General features: G+C 45.1%; 1 protein-coding gene across 3 annotated transcripts in view; it reads right to left on the bottom strand.

Annotated features, from left to right (window-relative positions):
* The window catches only part of NT5DC3 (5'-nucleotidase domain containing 3), a 47725-nt gene that overhangs the window by 26427 nt on the left and 4425 nt on the right, over window positions 1–16873 (bottom strand). The window contains exon 1 of one of the 3 annotated variants that reach the window (XM_083462028.1): window positions 11782–12175. The exons of 1 other annotated variant lie outside the window; for it this stretch is intronic. In XM_083462028.1, coding sequence (XP_083318154.1) covers window positions 11782–12043 — 262 coding nt within the window. In that variant the 5' untranslated portion in view covers window positions 12044–12175. Of the gene's footprint in view, window positions 1–11781; window positions 12176–16873 lie in introns of those variants that run through there. One more of the 3 variants, XM_083462030.1, reaches the window with a different exon arrangement.

Here is a 16873-nt window from a genome sequence, read left to right on the forward strand (position 1 = left end):
GCATGCACCACTCTGGTGAGACAGTCTGCGAGCAGGTAGGGTCTCAGCCTGTGTACCAGATGGAGCTGGTAGATAGCTGCCCTGGACACAGAATTGACCTGCGCCTCCATGGACAGCTATGAGTCCAAAATGACTCCCAGGCTGCGCACCTGGTTCTTCATTCATTCAGAATCCTTCTGTTGTCAGGACCAGGGAGTCCTCCACACCAGCCCACCCCATGTCCCCCAAGAACAGCACTTCTGTCTTGTCAGGATTCAACCTCAATCTGTTAGCCGCCATCCATCCTCCAACTGCCTCCAGACACTCACATAGGACCTTCACTGCTCTCACTAGTTCTAATTTAAAAGAGAGGTACAGCTGGGTATCATTCACATATTGATGAACACCCAGCCCAAAAGGATAATGCAATGGACTTGCAGTTCATAAACCATGTATTTCAAAAGGGGCATCACTCAGGGACTGCTACAGAACCAGTCGTGTGTGAATTAAGAGGCCACACAGCCACGGATCAGGGCACACACAGACCTGAAAACAATGCAGTAAGGTGGCAGTTCTTACAGGTAAGAATCATAGCTGTCTTAGATGAACTTCACAAAGTATTCCCTTTATGCTAACCCATTGGTTATTTTCACTTACCTGTATGTAAGAATTTGGCCTGTTTCCTTTCCCACCTCTCATCCTCATTTTTGTTCAACTGCTTTTTAAAAAGAAAAATCCCCTGGCACTAACTCTGAGGATAACAAAGGCAGCACTTCATCACACACTTACCTGAGAGCAAATCCCATTGAACTCATCTATATTTATCTATTTCTTAGCCCTCTGCCCTTCACAAAAAAAAATCCCAGGACGGGTTTACATCACAATAAAGCTGTAAATACAATACAGATAGTGAACAGAGCAGCAGTTAATGAATTTAGGCTTGCGCTCCATTCTACTTTCAGAATAATTTAAATTGTTTATTAGTAAGATATAACGTGCTTGCTTGTTATATAAACACCAAAAATTGTTTAGAAAAGCATTTACAGTGGCTTGGAAACAATTAACACAACAGAAAATATTCTGATCCAATCTCAGACACAAGCCAGAGAGGTTCAATGAAACTGAATTTCAGTTAAAAGGATCCTTCTGTTGTCACCTAGAACTAGGATAGGGGACACTGTGACCCTTAAGATGTTGTTGGAATAAAATCACATCAGCCATAGCTGACTGACTGACATGATGGGAGTTGATATATTTGGAGGGTTGTTCTCTTCCATTGTATTCCCCTCTGCCCTGCCAGGTTTTCTTCCATTCTCCCTCCAATCACTCAGCAGTCCGTGGCTTCTGAGTCCACCAAGTCCTCCCTGATCTGCTTTTGGGGTGCCTGCCTCTCTGAGTCCCCCCCCCCAAAAAAAAACATATTTTGTACTTCTGCAAATGTTTTGGTTCATCCAGACCTGCTGAACATCTCCCACTAGTGTGCTGATGGTGCCATAGATCCTCACTCAAGAGGCAGAATTTGCTGTTTGTGAATAGGGTAGTTAATATTTGCAGAATGCCTTCCAAATGCTTTGGCATGCAATCCTTACAACAAAGCAAAATCGGAATTGTTATCTCCCACACTGCAAAAAAAGGGGGGAGGGGGGATGAGGTTGAGAAAGAAAGGCTTGCCCTAAGACAACCTTGCATGTCCATGGAAAATGTTGAGTTTTAATAGGATGCTTTCTGGTTTATAGCTCAGTCTTAACCACTATGTCAGCCCTCAGATCCTTTTCTTCAAACTGTTTGAGAGAGACTAGCAACGATCTGGGTCAAACAAAATAATTGCTTGGAAATCCTTACCTAATTAGGCAGATGGGAGAATATATTTAAAGTAGTACCCAGAACCTGGAACTGCATGACGCAATCGGCATTTTTTTTTAAAAAAAATGCATACCAGAAACGCAGCATTTTGAAACAACCATAACTTCGCCCAGGAACATTATGCATCCACCTCACTTAGACAAAGCAAGAACAATTTGTGTATTTCTGGCTGCAAATAAAGCACAGAGCCACAACAGAAGGTTTCGCTAATCTTAAAAGCTGTAAGCAAACTGCAGCCAGCCTGAAAATCCTGCTTAGACAATCTGCGTGAAAAAGTTTCCACCCATCCTAATTCATATGGGACTGTATCTTGAACAGGCACCTTACTGCGTGTTTTCACAGTGATTACACACGTTCAGGAAAGTCACGTTTTTTGGTCTTGTGGTGCACTAAGACTCATGGCACAAGAACATCTGGACCTTTCTAGCGTGGGGAGTTACTGAGCAGATGGGGAGCCAATACTGGAATAATCACACAGATGTTTTATTATGGAAACCAAAAAAATAGGTGACACAACAAGGCAGCATTCAGACCAGTCCAGCAACTATTTGGTTAAATGTATGGAAGATTAGTTATAAAGTAAATGAATGTATTTCCAAAAGACAGGCATGTGAGAAGCTCAGTTGGATTAGGAGGAGATTCCTGGTGGTAAACAACACTTTGCTAGGGGGACAGCATGGGTAACTTGCTTGAAAGTTGAAAGAGAGAGAGAAAGGGTTCTGAATTAGAGAATCTTTAATGAAAACATTTTTTAAAAAAAATAATTAGAAATAATTAAATAATAATAAAATAATAATAATAAAATAATAATAATAAAATTAATAATAATAATAATAATAATAATAATAATAATAATAATAATAATAATAATTATTTATTATTTATACCCTGCCCATCTGGCTGGGCTTCCCCAGCCACTCTGGGTGGCTTCCAACCAAATATTAAAATACTGTACAGTAATACATCAAACATTAAAAGCTTCCCTAAACAGGAAGAAGAAAAAAAAGAGAACCCTAAATGCAGAATGTTACCTACCCAATGCAGGAAGGAAAAATGGTTTCTTCTTCAGAAAAAAAGAGAGCCATGAAAGATGTGGTTCAGGAGGCTATTCTCTGGGACCAGTCCATTGGACTTGCTTTTTCAAGTATGCAGAAGCAGGAACTGAGGAGCAAGGGAAGCCCTTTCAGGTCCTTTTAACCTGGTGCTTTATGTGGATTTATTGGATAGAGGCTTGGAATGACAACATAAGGCTATGCGTTCCCCAGAGCCCTGACTCAACTCGAGTACAAAATAGAGTTAGCAGTGGTGAACAAAACAAGGAGAAGCGTAGAAGGGTGTGTGAAGCTAACTGAATCTGGGCCAACTTCAAACAAAATGGGCCAAATTGGAACAGTGATTTGTGGGTGCTTTAAAAAACAACAACAGATTAAGCTATATGAGAGAGGGGAGATTCTGCTTCCCATTGTAATTGAGAGACGGGTCCCAAGTTGCAGGAAGTTTTCTTAAAATAAAAATCACAGAGCATGATGTCGTTCATTGCATTAAATTGAAAGAGCAGCTGTATTTGTCTTAGCACAACTCTGTGCTGATGAATGATCTAACTTGTGGGAGGGGGATATCTCTCCCTCTGTCATCTGTATAACAAAAATAGGCAAAGAGACATAAGGGGACTAATACACAACTGTCCTTTCGGGCCAGGCATCTGCAGTGTGACATGAAATGCCTTGGTGACAGCAGAATAATTTTCCACAAATCATGTCGCTGAAAAGATAAAACAGTAGTTGCAAGTCACAAGCTATACTATAAAATTAATTGCAGTAGAATAACCTTCAGACTCTCAATTGCTTTAATGTTTCAGTTGTTATGCAATAATAAAGTTACTGAATGCACCTGTAGTTCTCTTACTCAAGTACCCCAAGGCTATTATACTCGGAAGAAGGAAAGAAACTCCAGTGACATAGTCTCAAGGTTACAGAGTAGAAATTTGTCAAACTCTTAAAGATGCATTTATAGCTACAGCACACATACAAAGCATGGGGGGGAATGCAACAGGAGAAAGCAACTATTTAAATTTTCTGTGAAGGTGACACACCAAAACAATAAAACAAGAACATTTTATTTCCTGAGTGAACAGGACTGCTTTAAGATAATATTCTTCCAATGCTGTTTTAATTAAAACTGTGTTCTACTTAAACCAAAGGCATTCATTACAGTGATTAAATTACCTGAACGCAAATTAAAGGGCTGATGCCTAGGAAATTGGTTTCCAGTAGCCCTGCTCTATTTTAGGAGTCTATTAGGTTTTTTTACATGTAGATGGATAACAGCATCAAAGGAAATGATAATAAAAGCAGAATGCTGATGTTTGCCTGAAGATGAAATAAACCATATCAAAAGTTATTCAAATTAAGAACCACTACTTGAGATAAGCCTGTTTGAAGCTATTGGCCTCATCTGCACTATACAATTAAAGAAGTATTGGACCACTTTAAACAGTTATGGCTTCCCCCAAAGAATCCTGGGAACTTCAGTTGGTTAAGGGTGCTGAAAATTGTTAGAGAGATCTCTTCTCTGCTCCCAGAACTATAATACCCAGAGCAATTTAAGAATCAATCACCCCAGGGTACTCCAGAAAGTATAGCTCTGTGAGGGGAGTAAAAATGTCAGACATCTTCAAAATAAGACAATGAAAATGAAAGTTGCACTCTGGTCAGAACTCACTGGGAGTTCCAGAAGTCAGTTCTTAACCCGAAGCATTCTTAACCCAAGGCGCACGTTCCCTACATAGGCCTCCCGCAGCCCTGGAAGCGGATTGCGTTCGTATCCTGGGGCAAAGTTCACAACCCAGGACACCTACTTCTGGGATTGTGGAGTTCGTAACCCGAAGCAGTCGTAAGCAGGACTGTTCGTAACCTGAGGTACCACTGTACTCATTCCTTCACTTTGTGCCTCTCCAATGCCTTCAATGAACTCGCTGCTATAGATGCTTGGATCATTTCACTCCTAGTCAGTCTACTGCTGCAAGCAGAGTTTTCCCAGCATTAAGCCATAATATTTGGCTTCCCCAAACTTCTCCCCAGCAGCCTGCAAAGCCATTTAGTTTATAATTACATTATAAGATGAGACCGCATGTAGCAGGAACCCACTGGGGAAAGCGTTTTGTTATGATTTACACAAATCTTTGAAGCCTGGGTTCTCTCTTGCAGCACTCTCATATGTCAACACACCAACGAATCCCTTACCCCCTCAGCAGGGCCCTCGCTAGGTCTTCTTTTTATTTTGGTTGTATGTATGTTTAAAAAAAAAAAAAAAAAGTACCATAAAGTACACATCCCACAAACTGAAAATCCAACCAACAGCCTTGCCAGCCTCACTTCCATGCTTCAGATAAGAAAAGGAAATGTCAAGAAATTTACAGGAGAACTTAGTTGAGTTTGACAAAGGGGACAAAAATGCAGCTTGGTTATGACCGGCTTTGGAGAGCATCATGTAAAGAAGTGTGATTGCCTGCAATTTTTGGAGCCACAGATTCAGAGATTTGTAGAGTTGGAATATAGAATGGACCCTGAGGGTCATCTAGTCCAATGCCCTGCAATGCAGCAAACTCCACACATGGTCCCCCATCCAATTTGAAACCACAGTGGACACTGCTTAGCTTTGCAAATGTGCTAGCAGTTTTATGGCTGCACCATTAGGAAGCAACCCCTTGTGCTGTATATCAGAGAGAGGCATTTGTGTGAAGGCACCCTTGCACTCAGGCTTGACTCTGTTATCTCTCTAAGACCACCCAAAACTGCCCACTCTGAAGATACTCATTGCTAACCTTCCTGAAGAATGCCATGCTTTATAGATCAAAAAAAGCTCCCACCTTCATCTCTAGAAAAGAAAAATAAGAATCTGGTATCATAGCCCTGATACTGCATTCTAGAAACACCAGAAGGAATTGTGTGACCTAAAGCTGGGAAAGAATCAATATACACTTCAGTTAATTTACACAAGAATTTCTAAGAATTAAACATCCATTTATCACTGAGGGTTTTATGTTCACAGCCGAACAGAGGGGATGATGGAATCATAGAATTGTAGAGTTGGGACCACAAGGGGCATCTAGTCCATCCCCTTTTATGCAGGGTCCATCGGTACTGTCTACACTGACTAGCAGCAATTCTTCAGGGTTTCTGACTGGGAACATTCCCAGCCCTACCTGGAGGTGCCAGTAGGACCTTGCGCATGCCAAGCAGCTGTTTCACCACAGAGCTACTGCCCTTTCTAGAGCAGATAGCAGACTAGCTGCTTAAGAGCAACCAAGAAGAACCAACAAGAACAAGGCACATGCTTATTGGTTTCTATTTCCTAGTAAATAGTAAACCCTGAAACAGCCAAGATTGCTAGAAACAACATCTTAAATTAGCTTCCTTTTCCCTAGTCAAAACAGCATGGCAGCAACCCTATGACTGGTTCCCCAACTAAAATTAAAATTAAGCAGAGCAGTCCAATGTCAATAAACCACTCCTGGCAAAGTTATCCCATGGAAGCCAAGTACCCACTGCTTTGTTTAGGTAAAATTGCAACAAGTAATTCACAGACGTTCACTGCTACCACTATGTGCACGGCTACATGCAGTATCAGCTTACTGTATGTTACTTTCTATAATAAGTGTTGATCTGTCTTGCTGGCATGTTTAAAGCAACCCACACTTCATATATCTGAAAGCCAGCTTGATCCAAACTGAGAAACCACTGCTCCTCCTAGAAATTGCTGTGAGTCACCTCAAGAGCTAGCCTTGGTTTTGAGCTCAGAAGCAATGTACTTGACACATTTCAATTTCATATTACTCTGGCCATGGCTTTCACTTTTCACCTTGTATATTTGCCACTAGATAAATTCATGTATAACATTTTTCGAATAGATTCATTACAGATCTGTTGGGAAGTGCTCCGTGTACCACTGAACAATTTGCAGCATGGAGGAAAACAGATTCAACTGCAGGACTGTCCTTTCCATTTCATTAGTTTTAATGACTGGCGCTAAATAAGCTGCAACCAACTCTTCTATTTCACACCTTCAAACCACCAACCAGTTCCGATTACGTAAAAAGAAATGTTTAGTCAAAATTAGGAAGAACTCTCTGATGGTAGGAGCTGTTCCAACAGTGAAACAGTATCTTGGAAGGTGGTGAATTCTTCCCAGAGGCTTTTAAGCAGAGGCCGGATAACCACCTACCAAGGATGCTATAGAAGCAGATTTCCTGTACCAGCAGGTAACTACAACAGAGGACTTTTCAGGTGCCTTCAAATTCTGATTCTATGAAAGCACAAAATTAAGTACTGTATCTTTCTGAATAGCTACTAAACTATACGTTAAACTTTTTAGGGGTATAAAGATGGGTGTTTGAAAAGAAGCCTAAAAGCAGTTTAGGAAAATCAAGGATGCCTGGGGAGGGGAAACAGCAAGAATGGAGACAGAGGTTTGGCTCAGACATAAACAATCTCAGTTTACCAGTCTGAGAATAAGCACTGTGTGTACATTCTTCCTCCCTTCTCTTATGAACTTTAATGCAATTAAACTGCAGTTTTCCATTACACCCAGGAAACTGTGATTTAAGCTGTGACTATAATCCTGGCTTGCCAACTACAAACAAAGTATTGCATTAAGTCCCAAAGGGAAGGGGGAGGAGACAGTGTGTATGCACATGACTTATCAGCCCAATAAACCATTGCCCATGGTTTATTGGATTAGGATTTTTATATACGAACCAGCAAGACTGAAAAATAACCAGGGTTTTTTCAGCCAGAACTCACTGGAACTCAGTTCCAGCACCTCTGAGGTGGGTGCCATTGCCAAATTTATAAGATAACAAGCATTTATAAGATAACAAGCATGCATGGCGAGTTCCGACACCTGTTTCTGGAAAAACAAAAAACGTTCAATCTGCCATGTTCCACCCCTGGAAATCCATGAATGAGAATCATGTGACTGCTGCATCACTTAGCTTTTTATATAATTTCTACATAACCATAAGAAGAGCCCTGCTGGATCAGACCTAGGGGACATATAGCCCAGTGCTGTGTTTTGCACTGTGGCCAACCAGTTGCACATGGAAAGCCCAGAAGCAGCCCATGAGCATAGCAGCACTCTGTCCACAGGGACCAATATAAAGTACAGTGCCTCTGATCCTGGAGACAGCGTATCATCATCATGACCAGTAGCAGCTGACAAGCTTATTTTCCATGAATTTGCCTAGTGACCTTTTAAGTTGGTCAGTGCAACCAACTATTTGCAGCAAATTCCAAGGTTTAACTATGTGTTGTTCCTTTTGCCTGCCCTGACTCTCCCCTCATTCTCTTTCATTGGATGATCCCAGGTTCTTGCATTATAAGGTGGGGCAGAGGCAGCCAGTCTTGTGCCACTTTCTCCAAACCATGAATTTTATAAACCTCTGTCATGTCTCCCTTACTCACTACAATGCTTCTCAAAAGGAATCAATTCACACATTCAGAAGAAAAAGCAAGTGTCAAAGCATACTCAAGTGTTGTACACTGATGTGTGAAATGGCCAATGGGAGACTATACCTACAGTAAACATTTCTTGGTTACTCAATAGGAAGGGAATAAGCACTGATGCAAATTATTAAAGAGATGGAAAGTCATCATTTCCCAATACAAATTAGACTTATTTACACCTCTCATAACAAAGTTTTTCAAGGCCTGTTAGTTTCTTAAATTGAGCTTCCCCTCAAAGGTCCATACAAGCACTTTTGCATGTGGGAGATGTATTATTCTATCCAGCAGCACCTGCAAACACTCCATATTTCGAAATGAGAGCTCACTGATTACCACACCGGCACAGAAACACTATTCATTTAATTTCATTTAACATTAAAAAGCCTCCGAGAAATCTGCCATTTGGACCACACGGTTCAGAGGACCAGCCCAAACAGAATGGTTTTTGCCCATTTTATCCAGTGTCTAGGGCCCACGTCATTCAAGACACGACATCTGGTTGGACACGGTGAGAACAGGATGCTGGCCTAGAATCCAGCAGGCCGTTATGTTCTGATGAAGTTGCACAACAGCTCCCATTGTATCTAACCACTGGCTATGCTGGCTGGGACTGAGAGGAACCAGAGCCCAACAACATGTGGAGGGCCACAGGTTCCTCATCCCTGCTCTAGAAGCATGTATGTAGAGGACTTTTTGTAACATTTGTAACCCACCATTCATTAGAAATTGAAGGGCTGTTTACAAAAGTACAATCAAACCAGAAAATATACAATGTCACAGTAGGTAACACAAATACTAAAAGCTAGGTAGCAACAATAGCCAGTGTTTGAGTAAATAAATAGGCCTTCACCAAGTGCCTAAAACCAGTCAAGGTCTCGGGCTCTCTCTCTAACGTCCAGAGAAAGTAGATTTGATAGAATGAATGCACTACCACAGAAGACTTTCCTCCAGTTGATCCAACCACTCAGAGCCCCTTAAGACCACGGTACTCGACAAATACTGACCTCAACAGTCCACACAGCAGAGGATGACAATAATTGTATCACTGCAAGCCATACAATTTGCAAGTCCTTTCTCTTCGCCAAGTATCACACAGCAAAATGCCCTCTTTTCAGGAATGCTGCTTTCCAGCCTTCTGGTTTTGCACTAGTATACCAAACTAGTTGTGTGGAAATAATGCCCTATAGATACGCACACGTAACTTGTTATCTGACATTTTGCTGGCACCTCAACTCAGACCTGGAAGGGAAAAATAGATACTGCATATTCAAAAGGGAAATTGGTTGCCCATTTAATCTAAAGTAATACATTACTCATCACTGCCACACGTTTTATTTCATTAATTCTCTTACATTTATATCCCACCTTTTTCCGTCATGGAACCCAAGGCAGTGTACAGTGTATGTCTAAACCCAGACCTGCTTAGTTTCAGCAAAGTGGAGGTCTCATGTACCTAGTTTAGATGACACATAATGAGCACCATTTGGCGGATGAAACTGCAACAAACCCAGGTTTGCCCCCAAGTGGACTTTCAACAGAAGTAAAAACAAATCCCACTACCCTGACAAGCTGGTCGATATTATTTGTTTAATTCAGCCCTTGCTTTCTTGAGGTGCTTGGCTGGAAGCCGCTCCAATTTCCTGGTCTCGACTGCATTTCCTACATTAAACAAAATAATTTTCATTTCTTGCAACTTTCTCTGAAATAAAAAAGGACACCCCATGTATAATTTCTTTCCTGTTGATTATATGACTCCAAACACTACTCACTCATGATCCCTCAAATTTGAGTCTAGAGTCTTGAGTCTTGAGTCAACATAGACCCTATTTTATGTGGCTGGAAGTGACTGCAGCCATGCCTAATGTGTAACAGAAAGCATTACGTTGGGCCCCCCCCCCCAGCAACAAAACACTTTATGATATCTTCTGACAGGACTGGGGAAGCTTTAATCCCCTAGATGTTGCTGAACTGCTGCTTCCATCTGCCATAGTAGTAAAGGGTAAAGGGACCCCTGACCATTAGGTACAGTCGTGACCGACTCTGGGGTTGCAGCGCTCATCTCGCTTTTTTGGCCGAGGGAGCCGGCGTACAGCTTCCGGGTCATGTGGCCAGCATGACTAAGCCGCTTCTGGTGAACCAGAGCAGCACACGGAAACACCGTTTACCTTCCCGCTGGAGCGGTACCTATTTATCTACTTGCACTTTGATGTGCTTTCGAACTGCTAGGTTGGCAGGAGCAGGGACCGAGCAATGGGAGTTCACCCCGTCGCGGGGATTCAAACCATCGACCTTCTGATCGGCAAGTCCTAGGCTCTGTGGTTTAACCCACAGTGCCACCTGCGTCCCAGATATCTGCCATAGTACTCATGGCCAATAACTGGGGGTGATGGGAGATGTAGTTCAGCAACATCTGGAGGGCCAAAGCTTCCCCACACCTGTCTTAGGAGTACCAAAAGAAGAAGCAATTTGCATATACCATTTTTTAAAAAATGAAACTATAAAGCAGTCCCTGGAGCCCTGACTTTTACCAGAACAGCAGCACACCACTCTCACAAACACAGTTTTCATTGTCTAACACACAAAAAGCTATTAGGACTACAAACGTCAAGGAGTGAGGGGATCTCATCACAGATCTCCCACATCACATCTGTTTTGGCCTTCAATCAGAGAACCTATTCAGACAATCATGGTGTATGCAAATTTCCAGATTGTCTTTTCAAGGGAGCAGGAAGAGAGATTAGTTGGCGCTCAGTACAGGAACTAAATTTTGGCAAACCACCGCATTCATCAGTGTCCAAGCACACACAGACAGAGATGCACCACAGAATAGGAGCCAACATATGCCCCACACTGGAAGCTATAATCTGGGCTGGCAAGCCGAAGCCACCCCTCTTCCACTTCTGCACCCAACTGTCCCACCAGGAAGCTCCCTATTTAGTTTTTGGAGCGCCCCTCCCTTCCAGGCAGATCCGTTAGGATGAGAAACTGCGTCTCAGCCAAGGTCACCTGAGCGAACTCCGGCGATTCGAACCCAGAGCTTGCCAACCCAAAACGCTTTCCACCCATCCCCACGCGCTGGCTCTGGGTTCAAACCTCCGCGTGGCTGCGAAGCTCATGTTTGGTGACCTTGGCCAAGGAGGGCTCCTGCCCCACGCTTCAAGTGGAAGTGTCCCGCTCCCCTCCCTACCCACCCCATGCGCTTTAAAGACACCTGGAGTCCCCTTGAGAAATGGGGGACACACAAAAAACCCCAAAATGGGAAGGGAAGGGAAAGGGCGGAAGGGGAGAGAGAGGAATGTCAGCAACCGCTTTCTGCAAGCCTCGAGGACCCGCGTGGCGAGGCTGTGGGGCGCCTTCTCCCTCCAGCCCCAAAGCTGCTGAAACACACGCGCAACCAACCCCCCCCCAATGCACCCCTCATTTTAAAACCTCTCACCTTTCGTCACTTTCTTGGCTTCGTTATAGCGCTTCCACAGGTAGTTCTTCATGTCCGGGGGCGGGGCGGAGGGCTGCTGCTGCTGCCGAGGGGCCAGCGTGCAATAAGGATTTGCCTTTAAGCCGCCGCCGGAGCAGCAGAGCCCGGCTAAGGAGGCAGGAGAGGCGGCGGCGGCGGCAACAGCAGCACTTGCCCGCCTCGCGCCGCCCTTCCCTGCTGACCCCAGCAAGACCCTCGCGGTAGAAGCGGCCGTGGCTGCCATGGCCGGCGCAGAAGCAGAAGCAACAGCTTCTGGCGGACTCCCCGGAATCCCTTCAGGAGAAGAAACGCGCGCCAGCCGCAACCTCGCCTGCCTCCGCTGGCTCTGCGCTCCACTGGCGGCCGCCGCCGGCTGAAGTCACTTCCTCAAGCCCCGCCTCTCCGTCTCCAGGAGGGCAGGCGGGCGGTGAAGGGGCGGGCAGGCCGCGCGCGGCACGTGTCTTGGCGGAAAGACCCGCCCGCCTCCTTCTTCCTCGGGGCAGAGAGAGCTCAAGAAAAATGCCAGAGCTGAACCCATAGGCTCCTTTCTCTCCCTCTGCCAACAAACCCATTTGCAGGCCCCTGCTTGGTACCGCCTTCGTGCCCCTATTGCCAACTTGCCTTGGTCGGACTAGGGCGGGGCCAAGGCATTTTGGCACCTAAGGCAAACCACAAAATGGCACCTCCCTCCTCGCCAGGGAAGAAGGGGTGAAGGAAGAGCTGCCTCGGGAACAAGGCAGGGAGGGTAAATATCTGCGCTGGGATCTGTTGCCCCTGTGGATCTTGCCTCACCTTGCCTCATGGGTTATTGGCTCTGAGGAAAGAGGGCACACTGCAGCAATCTCGCTGCTCCTTTTATTGAGTCAGTTCCATCTGGCCCAGGTCGGTATTTCCCAGACACGCACAGCATGTTGGGGATTGGACCCAAGACCTTTCTGCATGCAGAACATGTGCTACCAGTTTGGGGCCAGTCCATGCATGAGTCCAATTGCCTCAGGTGGCAGAACCAGCCTCCAAGGAATGCATTGCCCTCTGTTGCCACCACAGTGATCTCCCACCTTTGTAGATCTTTACCCCCCCCCCCTTGTTCCTGTTGGATATTTTCACTCCCCACTTCTTCCCTGGGGAGGGAGGGGACACCATTTTGTGGTTCGAAATATCTTGCCATTGAGTTGTGGTCCTTTCCCTGTTAGAGACTGCTTTCATTCATTCCTTCATTTCTTCTCCAACCCTTAGGGTCCTTTCCATCCTCTTGTGCATGGACTGTTCCATTTTTGCAGCGTAGGGAATTCCCATCACTATAGGACAAAGCCATCTAGCAATTTTCTTGTACAGTATAAAGTTCTTTAGATTTTTGGTACAGGTGTTGACCACAACATCTCTGTGAGGTAGAATGCCCTTGTTGCTATTTTCCAAGTGAGGCATCAACACGAATGGGCGGCTTGGCAACCGTCTCACCCGGAGGGCTGCTCCATATATTGCAAAAGAAAACATTTCCAGAAACCCTGTATTATTCATTTACTTCCATTTAGGAATCACTTCCTATAAAACATCTCAAAGCGATTTTACAATGTGTCAGACAATCCATGCATGCCATAGAATAATCCTCATCAGAAAAAAAAGGTTGCCCAACTCTGCTTTACAGTGTGACCCACATAATACTTAAACTCACCTCCTTTTAAGGCTAGTTAGTCCTATGGTAGAAATGGGGAACCTGGTACCCTCGAGGTGCTATTGGACTCCCACCCCCCATCAGCCACAGCCAGCATGGCCAAAGGTCAGGTATGGTGGAAGCTGTGGTCTAACAATATCTGTTGGACATCAGATTTTTTCCCCCATCCCTGCCTTATGGAATTAGATTGGCAGGGAGAGAGTTGTCTGATGCAGGCTCACTTAAAGGTGAAGTCCCACTGTGTTCAGGGGGTCTTCTGGGTAAATATGTGCAGGGTTTCTGCCTTCAAACGTTGGAGTCTTCATTCTTTGCCTAGAGTCATTTATAAAACCTCAGTGGAAAAGAGCGTGGGAAGCAGAGGTCCATAATGTGAGACAATCTCTCACTTTCATTGCTAAAAGACCTCCTATGGAGCCATGTACTAGCTGAAGTCTATTTTAGTCACAAAAAGTGGCATGCCAACAAATTTACAGGTCTCTAAGCTTCTAAGAATACCTTATGTACGTGAAATGATTAAACTCCACTGCAAGGCTAATAATGTACTTGGCCCAATTTTACAAATACCCATTAATTTACCCAATAGGACTTTCATGGTCTCTGTGTTTCTGGAAGTACAAAACCATTGCCTTGTGTATTATGTGATCATAATGTGATCACTTTTTGCTGGGTGACTATGCGTTTGTCCTGCTGCTGGCTTTTTCTATACTATTGTAGTTTTATTGTTCATTATCATAGAATCAAAACATTGCAGAGTTGGAAGAGACCCCAAGGGCCATCTAGTCCAACTTCCTGCAATGCTCATAGCAGTCCTGGGGCCGGGAAGGGCCTCAAACCACCAACCTTCTGGCTAACAGCAAGATGCACTGATTCATTGTGCCACTGCTATTTTATTCTGTACTTTAAAATAAACTAGACACCCCCAGGGAACTTCACACTCAGAGGCGCACTCCATTGTCTCTCAAGACAGACGGATGCCAACAACAGAACTGTAAACTTTAAGGGTCTGATGCCCAAACGACATATTACATTATAGTTCTGTGCAGTTTTCCTTTAAGGATACAATCAGGACTGGATGGAAGTTTTCAAAACTTCAGAAGAGAAGCAAATTTGTCTCTTGCTCCTTTTTTAAAAGCTGGCTCAAGTTCTCTTTTAACGTCATTAGCAACAAGCATGTAAATTGTCCATTGTCTTTCCACTGCACAAAGTAAATGGCTCCAGGACATTGCGCAAGCTCTAAATAGATACACACATTCAGAACAACCTGTTCATGGTTATTCAATGTAGCTTCAGACAGCAAAGTAGAAGATACACAAAAGCCTATGTAAACCTACCTGCTCAGATCCATTCCTCAGAGAAAGGAGGATGCAGATTAAGAAAGATAAGGCCTAAGTGCTCCTCCTACCCTCACAGAGTATCATTAGCCACTATTTTGTGCCAGCAAATCAGAAAATGCAGGAACAGTACAGGTGTTATTTGTTCTGTACATTTGTTGCACTAAAATGACAGAGCAGTTTTATCCTCTTTTTTATCCTCTTTAACTAAGCAAACCTAAATTCCTAGTACAGTGGTACCCCGCAAGACGAATGCCTCGCAAGACGGAAAACCCGCAAGACGAAAGGGTTTTCTGTTTTGGAGGCGCTTCGCAAGACGATTTTCCCTATGGGCTTGCATCGCAAGACGAAAGCCCATAGGGAAATGCTGGCGGTCGGGAGCAAAGACTTTTGCCCACAGCCGGCCTTCAGAAGAGGACCTCTTCTGAAGGCCGGCGGGGGGCAAAAGTCTTTGCTCCCCCCCCGCCTGCCTTCCCCCCCACCTGCCCCGGGCGATCTTAAAATGCTGGCGGGCGGGAGCGAAGCGTTCGCTGCCGACCCCCAGCATTTTAAAATCTCCAAGGGGCAGCAGAGAAGTCTCTGTCCCGGGGAGATTTTAAAATGCTGGGGGTCCGGAGCGAAGCGCTGCCGACCCCCAGCATTTTAAAATCTCCCCGTGTCCCCGCCCCCCCTCCCCACTTCGGAACAGCTTTCCGAAGTGGGGCGGCTGGGGCAGGTGACCCCGCCCCCCCTCCCCACTTCGGAACAGCTTTCCGAAGTGGGGCGGCTGGGGCAGGTGACCCCGCCCCCCCTCCCCACTTCGGAACAGCTTTCCGAAGTGGGGCGGCTGGGGCAGGTGACCCCGCCCCCCGCCCCACTTCGGAACAGCTTTCCGAAGTGGGGCGGCTGGGGCAGGTGTCCCCGCCCCCCCTCCCCACTTCGGAACAGCTTTCCGAAGTGGGGCGGCTGGGGCAGGTGACCCCGCCCCCCCGCCCCACTTCGGAACAGCTTTCGCTCCCGACCCCCAGCATTTTAAAACGCTGTTCCGCCCGCCAGCATTTTAAGATCGCCCCAGACAGCGGAGAAGTCCTCCGCTGTCCCAGGGTTTTTTAAAATGCTGGGGGTGGGAAGAAAAGCCCTTGTCCCCCCCCCCCGCCTTCAGAAGAGGTCCGGGGACAGACTGTCCCCGGACCTGGTCTGAAGGCGGTTTCCCTAGGAACGCATTAATTGATTTTCAATGCATTCCTATGGGAAACCGTGCATCGCAAGACGAAAAAACCGCAAGACGAAGAGACTTGCGGAACGAATTAATTTCGTCTTGCGAGGCACCACTGTATGTTCTTGAATCCCTCCTACAAAATACTGACAGTCTGGAGGAATTTTGGAGGTACATTGGTACTTCGGGTTCAGTACTTAATTTGTTCTGGAGGTCCATTTTTAACCTGAAACTGTTCTTAACCTGAAGCACCACTTTAGCTAATGGGGCCTGCCGCTGCATGATTTCTGTTCTCATCCTGAAGCAAAGTTCTTAACCTGAAGCACTATTTCTGGGTTAACGGAGTCTGTAACCTGAAGTGTATGTAACCTGAAGCGTATGTAACCCGAGGTACCACTGTACAGCAGAGTTCTGGATACAATATGTCAAGAGGGGTGCAGTTCCCACCCACCTCACTCACACACGAAAACAAAGACCACCACAGCCAACCACAAATGAATAACCACACCCTAGGCCAACCCCAACCTCTCTCACCACCAAAGGAACACAAGCGAACAGCAAAGAACCTGCACAAGCAACACTGACACCAAACCCTACATATAGTAAGTGAAATAGAAACATTGCCACCCGACCCCACTCTCACCCATCTCTCCCCTCCTCCACCTATTTTCCCCTTTTCTTCCTAATGTCTCAACAAATGAAAATGATTTGTAAAAATGTTACATGGGGGGGGGGGACACATGTGAGAGAGAGAGAGAGACATTGCACAGTTTTGTAAATCAACAAAATCTTTAATTAAAAAAAAAGAAAAAGAAAAAAGAGGGGTGCAATTTCCCACAACAAAAGGACAGAAAGGAGAAGGGATTGCACAGAAGG

Source organism: Podarcis liolepis (assembly GCF_965112155.1).
Source record: "Podarcis liolepis genome assembly, chromosome: 10".
NCBI lineage: Eukaryota > Metazoa > Chordata > Lepidosauria > Squamata > Lacertidae > Podarcis > Podarcis liolepis.